At 44.1% G+C, this 17820-nt stretch overlaps 1 protein-coding gene across 3 annotated transcripts in view; it reads left to right on the top strand.

Annotated features, from left to right (window-relative positions):
- The window catches only part of CADM1 (cell adhesion molecule 1), a 319010-nt gene that overhangs the window by 279041 nt on the left and 22149 nt on the right, over window positions 1-17820 (top strand). For 2 of the 3 annotated variants that reach the window (XM_045797823.2, XM_045797824.2), the window contains exons 7-9: window positions 1023-1195; window positions 5805-5891; window positions 16255-16287. In XM_045797823.2, the coding sequence (XP_045653779.2) occupies window positions 1023-1195; window positions 5805-5891; window positions 16255-16287 (293 nt within the window). The remainder of the gene's footprint in view (window positions 1-1022; window positions 1196-5804; window positions 5892-16254; window positions 16288-17820) is intronic. The other variant, XM_045797826.2, reaches the window with a different exon arrangement.

Consider the following 17820-nt stretch of genomic DNA (forward strand, 5'->3'; position numbering starts at 1 on the left):
CTTCTGTGCCCGTGTCTCTGCGGCCCTCCTTTAACATGAGAGTTTCAGGCACAGTCATCCATGTGGCCCCGATGTCACAGGACGTTGAGGGAGCTGCCTTGAAGAACACGCGTTTTAGATTCAATGAGTTTGAAAGATACTTGGTGCCTGTGCTGTTTTGGCCCTGGAGCATCTCGTGAAATTTGCTTTTCCCTGATGGACGCAAACGTGGTACTTTAAATCCTGAAAACAAACGTGCTTCTGAGCAGAGGAAGATGCTCCCCTCAGTGAGTGGCCTGGGAGTGCCGCCCTTGAGCCGCAGGGCCTGCAGGTGCCCGTAGAGAGGGAGAGGGTGACAGCGTGTGGGACTCGGAGAGCCAGCAAATTACGGCATTTTGCCGAGGAACACATAGATAAGGTCAACTGGGTCGGAAGAAGCAGGTTATGGGTAGGGTTTAAGGGGAAAAGAAGTGATTGCATCTTTCCCGAATGAATAGAGGTGGTTTTTCCAATAGCAGAGGTCAAAAGAAAGCAGCATTCAGATGTAAAAGTCTGTTTCTTTTTGCAAAACTTGAAATCATTGAAATATCATAAGTGGCTTCGGAGCAAGAGCCTTGGTGTATTAGTAACCATCAGAGTAGTGCATGTATCACTAGCTGAGAATTTGCTGTTTTCCCCCTAATTAATGAGATGATTAACGGTGGGTGAGCTCTGTCCTGTCTGAATTTGTGTGAAACCACTCAGCAGGGCATAAAAATGGGGCACATTGGTTTATTTGCTGATTTGTTAAAGTCGAATTAGAAATAATGAGACTCCTGCTTATGGTCTGTTGAAAGTTTTTCAACACTTGACAATGTTTTTTTTTTTTTAAAGTTTATCCCAAACAGGCTAGGGGGACTTCACGGCTGTAATTCTGTGAACTTAAAACATGTCTTTCATCATGTCACCCTGCGTGTAGCTCCTCTAATGGGTGGGTGGGAAGCAAATGCAGACGTCTTGGTGGGAGACAATGAAGCAGCCTGTTTTTCCTCTTTCCTCTGCAGGCCGGTGATGGTGACCTGGGTTAGAGTGGATGACGAAATGCCTCAGCACGCCGTCCTGTCCGGGCCCAACCTGTTCATCAATAACCTAAACAAAACAGATAATGGTACATACCGCTGTGAAGCGTCTAACATAGTGGGGAAAGCTCACTCGGATTATATGCTGTATGTTTACGGTACGTGGAAAGCTAAAACGGTCTTCTACTAGACTCACTTACGTGTAGCTGCTGCTTGTGATTCCCTCCCAGAGCTTTTGGTCAAGTTGAAAACCGAAAGCCAGTTTGTTTTCTTCAAGAACTTCAAGAAGCCTGGCCTGAGGTGGACCCCAGTGTCTCCACCTGGGAGGGCAGTGACTTTTCTTCTCTCCCTCTAATTGTGGGAATTTCCCACTAGATCACAGTCCCTGGTCATGCTGAGCAGGAAAGCTGTGTCCTCAGGCACGAGCAATCGAGATTATGTTAGAAATAATGACTGCAAAATTCAGCCTTACCAATTAATGGCTGTTTAGCTCAGAAAGTTTATTCCCAGTGGTATTTTCCTGTGATACCTCAGCTAGCCTCTCTCCTGCTTTGATGAACAGAAGTATCCTGTTTTCAGCATGAAGCTATTACATTCCCGAAGATGTTGCAAGCTGGTAAATTCTTGGAGAGAAAATATAGGGTCCTTGGCAGCTACGTAAACCACCACTAGCTACTCCTTTAGACACGAATGCATTTATTTTTAAATTTGTCTGTTTTCTTAATATCTTTTCACAGGATTATGAAAGCATATATTATCGTGAATTGCATTCTCTAACCAGCAGATATTTACTGAGCATCTACTACGTGTCAGGCATCCTAGACTTTTTCCCGTTTATATCTTAATGTCAGTTTTGGGTCTGGTGAATATTCTCTGTTTAGCTGAGGAGTGCACTGCCTCTCTAGCCTTAGGATGACAGATTGAGTCTGTTCTGTCCAATCGAAGTCTCTAGGTTGGTTTTATACCAGGAAGCGTAGTCATGAACTGACATGACACGGAATGAGTAACCACAAGCCTGAAAATTTCAGTGTCTTATAAATGTATGGATATGTGTGCACATTTCTTGCTTCCTGTTAGCACTGTAAATTATCCAAGTACACGTATATATGAATATACCCCTGCACACACATAACCATACCTATGGAATATTGACACCGTGTTATGTCTCAGAACTTGGCCACTTTCCTTTTGAAGAAAACAGGAGTCAGTGTCTTTCTTTGTGAGGACATAGAAGCATGCTTTATACCATATCTACATGGATATTCAAATATAATCCTTACGATCTAATCCTGAGGTTTGGGTCCCCCCCCCTTTTAACATAATGCAGAATTACAGGATCATATCTACTCACCTGATTTGTAAACTTCTGAGATGTGTTTTCTGCATACACTACCCTTGTTGTCTGTGCTCTACACATGTAAGAGCATTAATTCTCCCCAGTGGTTGAGGAGATTCCAGCCAAGGGAACGGTGGTCCTGTGTAGGTGCCAGGGGGTGCCCTGGGACCCCTTTTCAGTTGACATTACACAGCCACCCTGTGCCTGAGACCGTTCACGGTCCGCTGATGCCAGGGGCAGGAAGGTAAATCCCTTTCTGTACATGAGGGTTTGAGCCTCACGTGAACCCCTTCCTTTGCTGCCCCCCAGGTTTGCGGTGGGTAATAGGAGCGGCAAATTCCTACCAGCCTATTGTATTCTTCCTTGATTCAGAAGATTAAGTTATCTGGAAAAACAACTCTGATTTATCGTCCCTCCTGTTGCCACCTCTCAAGACAAACATTTTGTGGATTTGATGGACACAGATGTCTTTGAATAATTTGGGACACCAGCTTATGGCTGGCATTTGTTGGGTGCTCACTGTGTCCCACTGTTGCACATGCATGACCATCTCAGATCTCCACAGTCACCCCAGGACGTACGCATTATCCTCATCCCGTGTTACAGATGACAGATGAAGCTTAGAAAGGTCACCTAAGCTGCCCAAGTTCACAGGCTTGTTTCCAAGCCATGACGCTTCTGACTGCCAAGTCTACAGGGACATTTGTGTCTTACTTTGTAGTGCCTCTAATTCTCCCAGTAGAACAGTTCCCGCCAACACGTGACTATTCTGGATTTCACTTGCTGGGCCAGAGTGCATTATTGATAGCCACCTACCTGTTCCGACAGACAGACAGACACACACACACACACACACACACGCACACACACATCCCTCCAAGGCAGGATGGTACACTTACCCTCGTCCAGAGATCTGTTAGATCCACAGGATTCTAACCTGCCTCCCTTAGGCTGTGCCAGTGTCACTGCCTGGGATGGCGGCTAGAAGGCCAACCTGAGGTGTTGTTAGTCCATTAATAAGATATTCTAGGAATTTGAGAAGATGGCGAGTAGATTTTCTTTTCAAAGGTGATTTATTGTACTACTACAGTAACATTCAAAGTTCTTTATGAACTAAGCGCTAACGTGCCTTTAAAATGTTTAATTCTCTGGAAATAACTCCTGTACTTGGAGAATCTAGCTGGTTAGTGCCTGAGCCCCAGTTGGTTTTGTTCTTTGAGCCTCTATGTGTCAAGCACCGCTCATTAGCTCCAACTCTGTATTTTCTTAAATGGTGGCCTCACGTTGCTCTTCTTGCTAGAAATGATCTGAGCAACGAGGTTATACCTATTAACAGAATCAAATTCATTCAGGTCATTTGAGCCAGATGTGAAGGACAACAGTTACCCCGGTAGTGATGAAAATAATTGAAAGTGTGTGATTTTCACAAAACGGAAAGGACCGGTGACCTTTTTTCTGAAGTCTCTGCCCTTGTTAGTCTGGTCCACCCCTTGTTCATAATCGTATTTTCAAATCATATTTCAAAAATGGACCTTCAGTTCCCCTTTGATTGTATTGTGAATATCACACATTTTGTGCCAATACTTTGAGAGGTAGGTCCAGAAATAGCATTAGAGTGTATCAGGGGAAGTCTCCCAGGCCACAGATGTTCCTTTCCAGTGATAAATATTGTAATTGAACCAGAACAGAGAAACCGCATTAGCCGCCCACATGCTGGGCAGCAGGCATGTCTCTGGGTCCAGTTGAGTTGGGTAGCAGAGGGCACGGGATGCCTTCAGAGCTCGGCTCAGGGACCGGTGCCCTTTGTTCCTCTGTGTCTGTCCCGGTGCCTGCGGCAAGGTGTGGGTGCCAGCACGTGATCCGCCCGGTCCCAGAATGCTTCCTCACCTGGGGCCTCCATGAGAAAGTAGCCAGCAAACACACTGCCTGTTCGTCTAAAAAGGTGGTTTGAAATTACTTATTTAATCATTTCTGCTTCTTGGCGTTCAATGAGATTTGTGTGTGTGTGTGGTTTTGGGGGGGGTTGTTTGCTTTTTGGGTTTTTTTGTTTTGTTTTTTGATGAATTCCTTTTTGAACTGTGTGAGGCTGCTTTAAACCGCTCGTGTCCACAACTTCAACGAGCACAGTCTCCTGTAAGACAGAACAACTTGCTGCTGATTCTTCCCCAACACATTCATATACTGTGTGTGTGAGAGAGAAGCTGGCTAAGAAAATTAAAACCTCAGATTATTGATCGATAGTAGGAATCATTTCAAGCAGACCTTACAACCAGGAGCCAAAATAGTGTTTTCATAAACTTTCAGGAAGTTGTACCAAAGCCAATAAAGGTGCAGTATATAATTAAAGTTTTGATGTATTAATTAGACAATCTGAGAGCTCACTTGGAGATAAAAGGCCACCAGATGTGTCAGGGAGAAAAAGTTGACGTGCTTTAGATAAAATTTAAAATCAAAAGCCTTCAAATCGTCTTATGCTCTGTTATAGCAGAATGATTGCTTAGTTCAAAGTCTTGCTGACAATTTAACACATTCAGTTTGATCATTTGGGCTCAGGATTTTCTTTTTTCTCTTTCATATTTGCCCTTCCCTTGTCCCCCAAATAATTTCTGAGATGATAGAAGAATATACAGTATATCAAACATCTGACAGAGGGTTCCCTCTGGGATTCCTGGCTTGGAGGGTCAAGCCCCGTTTATATTTCATCCTCTTGTTTACAAGATGGAAGGCGGGCTTTTGGTCTTATCACCGCCATCCACTTAGGTCAAGCTTTTAACGCGAGCAAAGGCAACTAACGTATTAATATTTATAAGTTGTAAAATTTATTGACTTTTAAAAAAAATAAAATCTCAGTAAAATCTCATATGCCTGGAACTTGATATTTAGTGGTGACATTCTCTCTTCTTTGTATTTATTACGAGCATAGAAGTAGTTTTACTTCCCGCTGGGATGTATTGATGGGGAATAATGAAGTTACCTGTCATGGAGAGCAGGGGAGCAAGAGCACATCATCCTTGGCCGATAGGAGCCCTTTCGCTGGAGCAGCGTCCTCTCCTCCTCCTTTCTCCTAACTGCAAAAGCATAAAATGAAATGACTCTCAGGCGTAGAGCTGGTTTACCCTCACCTTTGAAATCAGATTGGGGTGGGGGTGTCCTATTTTGATTTTTCCCTCCGTTCTCTCCTTCACATCTCCTCATCCCTACTTCGCTTCATTAATACAAATCTCTTTTCTTCTTTTCTTAGCTTTTCCAACTAAGGTTTTGGGTTACGATTACAAGACACAGATCTTCGGTGGGCGGACGGGGAAGCTTTGGTTTCAGAGGGGGACGTCATCAAACAAACATCTCAATGTCCTCATGCCCTTGTTTTGTCATTACTGATCATTGTTGTGTTCAGCATTGTGGGTTTGATTTTCCTTTTTTTTTTTATCCAGATCCCCCCACAACTCTCCCTCCTCCCACAACAACCACCACCACCACCACCACCACCACCACCACCACCATCCTTACCATCATCACAGGTATGGTACCTTCATTACCACTGAAAATGTCCTGAATGTATATTGTCTTTCTGGTATGTATGCAAAGAAGCCAAAAAGTTCCCTTGAAATCCTTGGAATTTAATTGTTCCGTTATTTTGGAACTTCAAAGCCATTAGATACTTTGTTCTTAAGTTGAATCTTAAGAACCTCAGAAAATCTTTTAACATCCAGGCACTTAACAGAAGATCAGATATGTTGCAGCTTATGCTTAAGAGAATTCTTTTTAAGCATCACTGTTCAAAGCAGAATGCTAGGGAAAATGGCCGCCTGGCTATTAGAGAACATGCCGGTAGCTTAGGCTTAGCCACGGTTGATGAAATGGTAAGTATTGTGGCTTTGGATCTTCTCGTCTTAATTCCATCTTAATTCATAGGAAGGAAAATACCCTTTAACAGGCCCATGTGGGCCATGTTTGTAAATGCATCGCCATTCTTCCTGCCCTGGAGAGTACTTGCTGACAGTGTTACTACCTGTGTGTGTTGCCGGGGTCAAGAGATCAGAGAGAGTCACTGTCTGCTCCATGCTGGGCACTCACGTACTGCCCCGCTCCCCTCAGTTGAATATTGGAGGTGTGGAAGAGGCAGCCACAGCTTCTGTGGCTTTATCTTTTTTGGACTGTCTGAAACTCTTCTTCAAAATGAGTTTCACTGTCTCTGATTTCTATCACCGAGGGAGGGAGGCATGCCACCCATCCCCTTGGTGGTACCCAGTGGCTCTCATACCGCTTGACGGTGCTTGCTTGGGAGCCTTGGAGCTTCCTCAACCTGCTACGGTGGGAAAGGCCATGGTCGCATTGTGGTCGCCAAGGCCTTCCCCTACCACTATGCACAGGTTCTGACCCCAGAACGTGGAAGAGTAATCATTCTATGAGGAAAAAAACAATTCTTTAAAAGATAACTTACCCGCTTCATTCTGTTATCCCAGGAGATTGTAAGATCTCTCTGAGCCCCACACCCCAGGATACAGGACTTCTTTTAAAACACTGAATATATAATTCATCATTCTTCATGCATAGACCCTCTTTTACCACCCTAGATGGGGCACCTGTCCTTTACACTGACTTTCCGGAGACGTTCTTGGTTTTCACGGGAGTCGGTGACACAGGCATGACGAAAGTCCAGAGTGTTCCGTGCAAGAGGAGGTATATGAAATAGGACAGTAGATCCCCTAGTCTCTGTTTTCTTTACCTTTCTAACCCATCACACCGGGACAAAGAGAACCGTAGAAAAGCCACTAGTAAGGATTTTTCTGACCGTTGTTTATGAGAACACCAGTGCCTGCACTTAAAATCTTCTGAAAATCCATCAATTGGTGATTGTGTCTCACTCTAAACTCCGCCCCATCCAGGCTGCTTCCTAAATCCTTGTCTGTGTGTATTTGTTTCAGTCCTGCCAGTTCCTTCTGCTGCTTAAGTAAAAGCTTGTTAGCCTAGTGCACAGACCCCTCCTATTTTCCGCCGCATTCCTAAGCACCGCGAAGCTGCTCCTTCCTGATTCCACGTCAGCCATGCTCTCTACTTTCCATACTAGGAGCGAGGTTTTTACCTTTCATGATTTCTTGCCGCTTATCCCGGTTGTAAACTGATTTAGGCTTGAGCTCTCCATAGTAGGTTTTCATGAAATTTCCTGTGAATGGCCCTTTGGACGCCCATGTGAATTACACCTCTGTCCCCCACTACCCTTTGCAGGTAGTTGGTTCATCTTTGCAGAAGGGGCCCAGAGATGAGCCAGCCCTTAACTGCCTCTCATTCTAGAGGGTTCCATTTAGGTGGCTGTGGCTAGCCAGGTCTATATTTTAAGGTAGTGGAGGCCTTTCTCACACTGTAGAAACACCCCACTTCTCCAAAACATGGAACAACACTTTTCATTTGTGGCTGGCCTCTCACTCGCTCAGGCTGGTTTTTGTTTTGTTTTGTTTTGTTTTGTTTTTTTGTTTTGAAGACCTGAACTCCTCCCCCCTCAGTCTCTGCAACGGAGCTTTCCGCCTTCACCCCCCACCGAAAGCTTCTCTTGTGTCCTCAGACAGCTACAACTTACTGTTATCACCGTTTCAGCCAGAGAGACTCTGTTTAAGAGGAAATTTTCAAAACAAACAATGCTGTATTTCTGTCCATATCGAAGATGCCTTTTAATAGGGGCTTGTCTTGGCTTCTGTCTCTCTGCTCCCAGCCTTGAGGCTCCAGGTGATGCATGACGAGCTCACAGATGCACGGTCGCCTTTCAGCGCAAGCTCTTGAACCCTGTCCCCACACAGAGGGCATCTGTGGCCATGAGCACCCAGATTCTCACTGGCACACCCAAGAGTAGTTAAAGTAAAATTGCCCCTAAAACAACATTGTAGGATCCGTTGCCTTAACTGACATCATCTTCTCGGCTTGCTGTGTCTTAACAAGCAGTCTTCCATGTATTTATCTTGCCTAGAAAGTACACGTGGATTTTAACATTTGCTCCTTACTTCAAACAGATTAAAGGTTCTGGAGCTCAATGATCCTGTGTCCCATTTTAAAGGTCCAGGCTATCCCTGGATTTAGATTGGTTCCTAAAAAATCTTCCAGACAGAATCTTGACAAATGGATAGCTAAATTAATTTCCACTCTTCTCTCTTGCACTGTTTGCAAGATTACAGCCACCATTAGCCTTAAAAGCTGCAACAGCTAAATCCAGTGACAGTAACATAAAGCCTGAGCTTTAAAAAAAAAAAGAAGAAGACGAAAGAAAAAAAGAAAAGAAAAAGAAGCAGCCCGTAGTCGTCCTCCATTTCTTTCTCCCACTCAGAGGCAGTGACTGAAGCCCATTCTCCAGGTCAGAGTTTCATTACAAGGAAATGTACAAATGCAATAGAAAAATTTTTTTAGACTCGAAAGGTCATAGTTGATTTCTGATTTCTCTGAAAGGAAGTGCTCCAGCGTTTTCTTTTATCTTCCGTAACCAGGGTAATTGAATTGTTCCCTTGTTAGGGAGGCAGACCGTCATTGAGTCCCCAGTCACCTGACTCCCTCAAAAGCAGGTTAAAGCTTCGTCCCGGAGACCCTGGGAGGGGAGAAATTGTGAGCCCGGTCTGACGTGATGTTGCCATTGAGAATCCTGGACCAGATGGGTGGGAGGAGCCAGGCCACCGTGTCTCCCGTCCCATGTGCATGGAACAGGTCTCCTGACCTTCGTGTCAAGGCACACACATGTCTGATGGTAGCGTGATCTAGGGGAGGAATTTTTGAAGGCTCTGGAGTACTGAAAGGAGTATTTGATGTCAACTTGCCCCATCAACCTTATTGCAGCTTTGCAACCATTAGACCGTTAATTCATTAGAATCTCTTTCTAAATTAAAAAAAAAAAAATCATTGGAGGGACAGAATTGAAATGGGAGCCATCCAGAGCCTCGCTGTGATTTGCCATGAGCTTCTTGGGCGTCTCTTCCTTCTCATGCACACTGGTATTCTGATCAGGTACTTCTTTTACAATTAGAGCAATTGGCAAGCCCCCCCCCCCTTTTTTTTAAATCACATCAAGTTGGCCATGTGGTCTCATTCACAAAGATAGATGCTGTGAGATTGAAGAGCAAATGCATCATCCAAATTGTCCCTGGAGCCCTCTGTTAAAATATAGAGCCAGCCAAACCATCCCCTGGGCTCAGAGTCCTTTATGCAGATTTGGCTCCGAAGTTAGAACCTACTGCCCTACAAGGGGGGGAAGCCTACTGCCCTACTAGGGGGTTTCTTTTGTTTTGTTTTGTTTTGTTTTGTGTTTGGAATTTTCTTTGAAGTTGGTTGACTTCAGGTATGAGATGTAGATAAAATTACCTGTTTCTGAGCCGGTAGCCTTAGCCCCTGCCTGACAGTTGGATTCAACGTCTTCCTATCTTCCCAGGAAAATAGTCGGTGTTTCCCTTCCTAGATAATGTGGACTTTGTATTGTTTCTGCTCGGTAGTGTCCTGCATTGGATGCGTGACGAGGAGTCTACCTTAGAAAGCAGCACAGCACTGGGTTATAAACGCCCTCAGCAGCTTTAGTAGGAAATTCGGGGCGGGGGAGGGGGGCGGTCAACCTGTGTGTCACTGTACATGTGACTGTCATAAATTAAAACATTAAAATCACTTTAGAATAAGAAATGAATAGCTATAGGGCCAAATCCTGGAACACATTTAAAAATCCTTCCACAGGAATGAAATAGGTCATTTCTGAATGAGTTTTTCCTCTTTTTTAAAGTACGTATCCAATTAAGTATTTTGTGTTTCTTGGAAAAGAAAACAGCACTGTTCTTCTGCTTGGTATCTAAGCACTCCAAACCCGGTATACCTTGGAGAAAGTGAGTCCCACCCCCAGGCCCACATTGTTATTTTGACTTTCATAGTCTGATATCCTAAGCCGTTGTGTGTGTAAAGTATCCAGTCCTGTGAACGTGAGTGCAGCCCTTCTCCTTCAGAGATATTCACAGAGTATGCCAAGTGAGGGAAGTCCCACACCATGGCACGTGTTTTCAGTTTCTTAAATACAGAGGGAAGAAGGACACTTGTGCTTCTGGCAGCCTGTAACGGCATCATCGACACGACAGCAGAGAGCCTGGCTTCACCTCAAGCCGCTCTTCTCCAGGTCTTAGCTGCATGTTGCCTCCTCTGTGCTGTTGGTATTTGCATGGTGCCAAGGGCTGTATGCTTAGCAGCTTTTTAGGCATTCATTCAACAAATACCAAGCCCCCATAATACGTACAGCAATATGCTAGTGCCTGTGGAAACAGAAAATTCCTGAAGCCCCTTAAAATGTGATAGAGGGACTAGGTGTTCCACACTGGAACCCAGGAGCGGGAGGCACTCTGCAGTGAGGGCTGACCTAGTGGCCAGAGCGGGACTGGGGAGAGCATCACAGGGGCAGTAGTTTGGTGCCAACAAGGAACGCATAGAATGTGCATAAGAAAGGATGGCATTCTAGAAATTAAGCATGATGGCCCAACGTTACTGCAAGCATCCGTCCTCAGTGTGTTGTATTAAGCCACTGTTGCTAGGACATACACAGCTTTCATTCTAGAGTGTTTACTGAATTCCCTTTTTTCTAGAGTTGGCTTCTACTCCATTAAGACTGTGTATCACTCATCCTTTAGTGAATACTTATTGAGTGTTACTGATGGGCCGGTGTGCCTGGTCACAAGAATATTATTAGGGTGCTAGTAAGTACGCATGAGCCCCCTTTTCAAGTTTTTGCCCCCAAATCGCGTGGCCTTTTTCATACTATCTCCAGTGTGTCTGTTTTTATTTTGCTGATGATTACAGGCCCATTACAAATAGCATCATAGCCAACCAGCTCTTGACCCATTTTGATTTATGAGGGAACGGAAGCAGTGAGAACATTATAGTGATGAAGGTCACCTGATTCTGACTTCTTAAAAAAAGAAATGAGAGATGGAAGCAGATTTTTTTTGTTTCTATTGCTTCCATCATAATTCCCATACTTTTATGTTCCTTGTTTAAAAAGAATCCAAGAAATAAAGACTTGACAGGTTTACAAACTAAAGATTAGAAAGTGATCGTTGGGGCTGTTTTGATGGTGGAAAGGGTAGGACTTGGAAGGACCCAGCCCTCTGGCATCTAGCTGGAGATGACTAGAAGCTACTATTTCTAGAGCCCTGTCCCTCTCCACCTTCACCCTCCTCTTCCATTCCTCCCCTCACCTGTGCCTTCCCCTCTCTGCCCCTCTTTTCACCCAGGCTTCACCACCCCCCCACCCCCCCTACCCCGGGTAGAGGAGGTAGAGGAGTCATTTGCCTTATGAGATGAAACCCCTGTATGGTTTCCTATTATTTTCAGCACATCTGGTTTGCAAATGAAAAGATCTCAGGGGCACAGCAGCACTAGTGAACAATTCTGAAGAAGCTTTTAACAAAACCTGAAATTGCTTAACAAAAATCCAATCCACTCCCCCCATCCTGCTGTTCCCTGGTGCCCAGCCCCTTCCCCAGGGGGAGGGGAGGGTGACTTTAAGAAGTAAGAGAGCTTTATCAAGACTCTCCTGTTTGGGCCTTTTAGCTTCTATTCTGTTCTTGTCTCCTTTCTCCAGTCCCTGAGAAATGGGAGTTTAATTAAAGCATAACATAGTTGGAAAGAAAATGAACCGGGAATCCAGTAGAAAATAAATTTTGAAGTTTAATTTTCCAGCACGTATTTTTGCTTTCAATAGATTTCAAATAAGTCAGAAATAAATAAAGAAATGAATAAAAAAAACTATATTTAATATATATTGGCCGCAGAACACAACTATGAAAATAAAATTGTCAGGGGAATTCCTCGCCTGCCCTAGTGTCTAGATTTAAAGCAGCTCCGTAACACAAACTGAAGGGGAATTCAATTAAGAAAACCCATTGGCTCCTTATTGACTTTAGTTAAGAAAATAAACTCAGGGAAAGTGTATTAAAATATGTCTGGACTGCTTAGTACGCCTCCATTTAAGCTTATGACAATCAAAATGGGAGAATTTAAATTCTTTACAATTAAGCTCTGCTTTTGAGCAGATTGGGTTCCTCTGGGTTATTACACTGTGCATTTTTTAATGTACACCCTCCTCACACCCACCCCAAAATGCAGTCTTGCAGTGAATCTGTGTGTTCTAAAGCAGGAGCACCACAGAGCGATTGGAGAAGAAAAAGTATTTAAGGTTGTGAATTTAATTTTGTTCTAGGATTTTCATTTTCATTTATGGCACCCGTTGTGTTTGAGACCACGGACTAATTTATGGATTAGTTTTAAACCCCCAGTCTGTCACACTCAATGAACAATTCTAAGTTGGAGAGAATCCATATGAAAGGATTAGAATGTGCCACAGTGGAGCTTACACATGACTGTTTCAACTAAATATTGCCCAGCTGCCTCTCATGCAGCAATTTTTTTTTTTTTTTTTTTGCTACTTGGTTAAACGGCTACTGTCTCTAATCTCACACATTGTCAGAGCCTTTCCTTTTGTAAATATCTTACACTGCCACATGAAATATAGGTGATGTTTAATTTATTCAAGATAGAATGCCATAAACTGTTTGTATGGCTGGGAGACTGAGAAGTCAATATTTAGTGAAATGTGCATCTTTCAAATAGTGCAGGGCCTGCCTGTGGATACCTTGTTTGATTATACTCGTAAAACAGCTCAAGAGTGACTATTAAGGCCGTACACACTTACTGGGCTTGCAGGAACGTGGGATTGTTTTTTGTTGTTGTTGTTGACCATATAAAGTAAGTGTACAATGAATTCGCCCTTATTGTAATTAAAATAGAGACAATAGCTCAGCAAGGCCTTTTTTATTCCATAACCCTACAGCTGCCTTCAGCCCAACTCAACTCTTTGTGACCTCTTTTTCTCGGAGGCCTAGCTCTGATGAGTTTCTAAAGGCAGCAGCAAAATGCAGTTGAAAACAAGTCTTTGTTAGGACAATTAACGCACTCTCGTTTTTCAAGCTAATGACAGCGTTTCCAACTTATATTGGAAATTTACTCTTTGCATTTTGCCCGTACACTTCGAATGTTATCAAACAATGGAGTGACCCCACAAGTTGATCCACAGGGGTGGGCTGGCACATCTCGCCAGTCTTCTGATTAAGACACCCCTAATAAATCCTACCTCACAGAGCGGCACTCCCTTCAGAGCCAGGCTGTCTATGGTTTCTGCATGAAGTCATAATGCAATTATGAAGGAGAATTAGATTCTGTCACAGTGCTCTCCTGCGGGGAGCACAAAGTCACTTCTAAAGAATTTTTTTTTAATTCTTTACTTGAAATTGCCTGTGTTCAGATAGCACACCAGATGCTCTTAGAGAAATAGAATCAGCACCTCCCCCGACACACCCTCCAAACCCCGTCGAACTCTGTGGCCAACATGTGTGTCTGCGGCGTCCTCCTCTCCATTGCTGATCATGGCTTTGCCATTTCCAGCCGCAGTCACTTGTGTGGTTTGACTCGAACATGTGTTTGCTTTTAACTGTTTAGAAGATGTCCCCCCCCCCCACATCCCTTTCTCCTCCCCTTTTGGGTGCAATTGATGGATTTCCCGTCCCCAGAATGGGGAAGCAAGCTGCACTGTGGACTTGGCTCATTCATTTTCTAGTGACCACACAGAAGCTGACACCTAGGGTCACTTAGTTTAGTTTCGTGATAAAGCGGGCAGTGTGGCGATATAGGAAGACAGTAAATCGAGCAGTCATCGGTTCATGCTAAGATACAATTTTTGAGGGCTCTAACCTCTAGGATTTACTCCACCTCCTTTCTTTCATTTTATGCAACTTACTTACCTGCTAAAAATAAAGCCTATGAGAAGTGCTACTATAAAGATAACCAGCCAAAGTGTTTATTGCTTTTTTTTTTTTAATTTTGGAAAGGAGCCAGTGCCTATCCATAAAATGTATTAGCGTGCATATAATGTTTCTGTACAAATGTGCATTTGATCTTGCCCCTTTGTTGAAAGCACCTCAAACTAACACTTGACTTGGGTGTTTCAAGTAAGGAGATGTGTCAACTATGTCATGGCGATCTGGTGTAGCGATGTTTCAACTGTACAATTTTTGGTATTGTTTTTTACTGCTGTTTTATGCATACAGACTTGACTTGTAAGTAAGTATTGTGTTCTTATGCGGTGTATTTTATGTTTTTTCTTTCCTTCATCTATTCTTCAGAAACTCAGCTATAAGTTACATTAAAGCTGCAGTGGCTTCTCCAACTGCTGGTTAATTCTGGCTCCTTAGAAGGGCTGCAATTGTTTTGATGGTTATAGGGTCCCGAGGAAAGCATGCCAACTGAGGGGGAACACCAGTGTGAGTTCATGTGTCTTAATTTGCAAATCAGAAGCACCAGGCTCATTTGACCTAAAAAAAAAAAAAAATTGGCATTCCATTGCATTTAAACATTGCCTGTGTCGAGTCCAGAAGAGTCTTTTGGAGTCTCTAGAACTCATGAAAAAATTACCAGCTTAAATAGCTGTGTTAAGGGTTTGGGGTGGCAGGGGCGGGGATAGGGAACTACTTGCAGTTTTAACTAAGAACCCCACCCCAGCTAGAGATGACGAGCTCGTGTCACCCTCCCTTTCTGGCTAGAAGGGGATAGTGGAAGGAAACATACTGGAGAGGTGTAGAGCTGAACACTAAAGCATGGCCAGATGGGTTGACTTTGGAATGAAGTTGGCCACAGGAGTGGTGTAAAAAAAAAAAAGAAAAAGAAAAGAAAAACCAACTGGAAAAAGAATGTCGTCGTGCATTTTGTTAGATATTTATCCCACTTTCCCTCTAGCCAAAAATAAAAAGAAAATTTCTTGAGCCCCTTGAGCAATTTCCTGTGATGAGGAGCCAGGACAGCAGGCCTGGTTTGAAGCCCGGCAGAAGGAGGAGGAAACTTGAACAGCATCGGAAATGGAAGAAGAAAGGGACAGACCGCAGTTTCTTCCACAGCTAGGGCATCTGGCAACGCGAAGGCGGCCTCGCTGTCTCCCGCTGCGGCCGTGAAGCCGGGTTCCCAGCAGCTCACCACAGCGAACATGGGGCTGCCCTGGGAGCAAACGGTTGGCTGGCAACTGTAATTTGTGGAATGTCACGTGATTGCAAGTGGCGTTTAGCAAATTATGTGGACTCGGGTGTGTCCATGGGGGTCTTCTGCTCTTAGATTGTAACCCAGTGACCACTGCAAAGCAAAGAATGGATTCCTGGTGGCCGGAGATGGGGAGAGGCTGGGGTTGTGCATACAGAAACTTCTGGGGAAACCTTTAATAGGTTCATTCTCATGGCCTCCCAGTCCCTGGAACTTTCCAGCTGAACGCTGCCAAAATAATAACACGGGATGGAAAACTTGAGCTCACATGTTCGTCTACAGGCATCTGAGCGGAAGCCGTAAAAGGATCCTCAAAGTGTGACTCAGTGATGCCTAATTGGCAGTCACGAAGCCTGAGTGCCCGCGTGGGCTGGCTTCAAACAAAGGCCATGTTTGACTGTATGAATCCCTTGTTTCGCCAGCGTGCCGGCTGAGCTTTTCTGCCCCAGTCCTGAGCCTTGATGCGTTCAGAGCCACCGAGTCTGCCCTGGTGTTTCTCCTCACTTTGCATGTTCCCCTGACTATTGACTAGCAAGTAGATGTGTCCTGGCAAGACCCCCAGAACCAAAGAATTGACTGTTTTCCTCACTGGCTCGCAGCTTTGAGCTGAAGGCATGTCTTAAAACAGTGCAACTCACTTCAAATGCTTTTTGCTTTTCATTTATTATTGCTTGTCACGCAATGTTCTTTGAAAGCTTGCTCATATATTATCTGTTCCATTTTTTTCCATTTTCCCTTTTTTTGCATGCCGTTCCTCCTGTTTCCTCCCTTCCTCCAATCCTCTGTTCCCGTCTGTAGACACGGCAGCGACGACAGAGCCAGCAGTTCACGGTTGGTATCACATTACTGTTTATCTACTTTCTCAGCGCTGCTGAGAGGCAAGGCAAGCCTGGGAAAAAGAGAAATGCAGTCTTCAAGGGAAATCGTGTTTCAAGTAGACTGATCTCATACATATACTGTAATTTTTAAGGCTTGAAAGGATGTCGAGTCTTGTCATTTCTGTTCTGAGTTCAGGAGCCAGTGGTTGCTGTCCAGGGCGAGGCCAGCGCCTCCCGGGCTTGAAGGCAGGAGATGGGCTGTACGTGGCCCTTACAGATAGAACACCACCGGACGCCGCAACACCAGGGACTTCAAAAACAAATATTAGCCTAAAAATTATGGCCTCTGGATTAAAGGCCCAGTTGCTTTCTTTACTTATAGGCTAGAGTCCCAGGTACATTTGGAAGAGGGGTCCTTCCCCTCAGAGGAACTTAGTAGTTCCTCTGCTACTGGACAGGTAAGGGCAGAAGGGTAGTCCTGCTGAAATTCACGAGGTGGTGGTCAGGGAGGTCATCACTCTTCTCTTAACTATGTTCCCGATCGTAGCTACGTCTCAGACCTGGGCCACTTCACTCTTAATCTCCATGTGTGCATGCAGGCTTATGCTAGCTCGCACTGTGCAGGAAACCTCTCCAAACCAGGAATGACACAGACGTAAATTTTAACAGCATTAAGGGGGACTGAAAAAACCATTCGTGTGCGGGTATCTTGTAGGCAAAATACTAAAAAGTTCGTTAAGGTTGTAACCAAAAGGTAATTAAAAAAATAAAAACAAAACAGCCATTGGGACATCTTTTCTCAATTTCATCTCTGACTTATGAGGTCGGAATAACTCTAGTAACTTTTCTGTGTGTCTCCAATCAGAAAATTAGAATCATGTTTCAACTGTATATGACTTTATTCCCTAACTCTAACCCTGGTGATATTGTGCTTAGAGAAAGATATGTTAGTTAAAAATTGGGCTGAATTTTAATAATTAAGTTCGAGGAAATTTTTTGGTAAAGGGCCTATTGAAATCACGTTGCACATTGTACAGTGTTGGAATCCATCATTTAAGTGACCAGGGATGATCAGCCAACCCTTTACAGGTCATGCACTTTTTAGCAAAACATCTCTTCCTAGTGCAGACTGACTTCCTTAAAACAGACCTACATTTGAGGACTTGGCAGTTGAAAATCTTGAAGCGAGACCCTTCCTGTGTGAGCTGTCCCTGAAGGTCAGGCCTTGATGCTTGGCACATCACCCCCCTATTTGGACTTTCTGATGAGGAATTCTGAGAAAGCAAAATGAACTTAGGTGTGAAGTTGTATATCCCTCCCCACGCACCACCCCCCCCCCGCCTCACCTGGCCCTTTCCTGTCACTGGCACAGAGAGAGAAAAGGTAAAGGGCCAGATACACTGGCAATCATGAGAAATCAATTAGGTATAAAATCTCCACTTTCTAAGGTAATGCCTCATAGTGCTTGCTGCAGCTCAGACACTGCACTCCATTAAGCTTCGTTATTTGTAGGTTTCATCATTAATTGAGCACTTCCTGACTTTTA

The sequence above is a fragment of the Ursus americanus genome, chromosome 16 (assembly GCF_024610735.1).
Source record: "Ursus americanus isolate L20-20 chromosome 16, mUrsAme1.1.p, whole genome shotgun sequence".
Taxonomy (NCBI): domain Eukaryota; kingdom Metazoa; phylum Chordata; class Mammalia; order Carnivora; family Ursidae; genus Ursus; species Ursus americanus.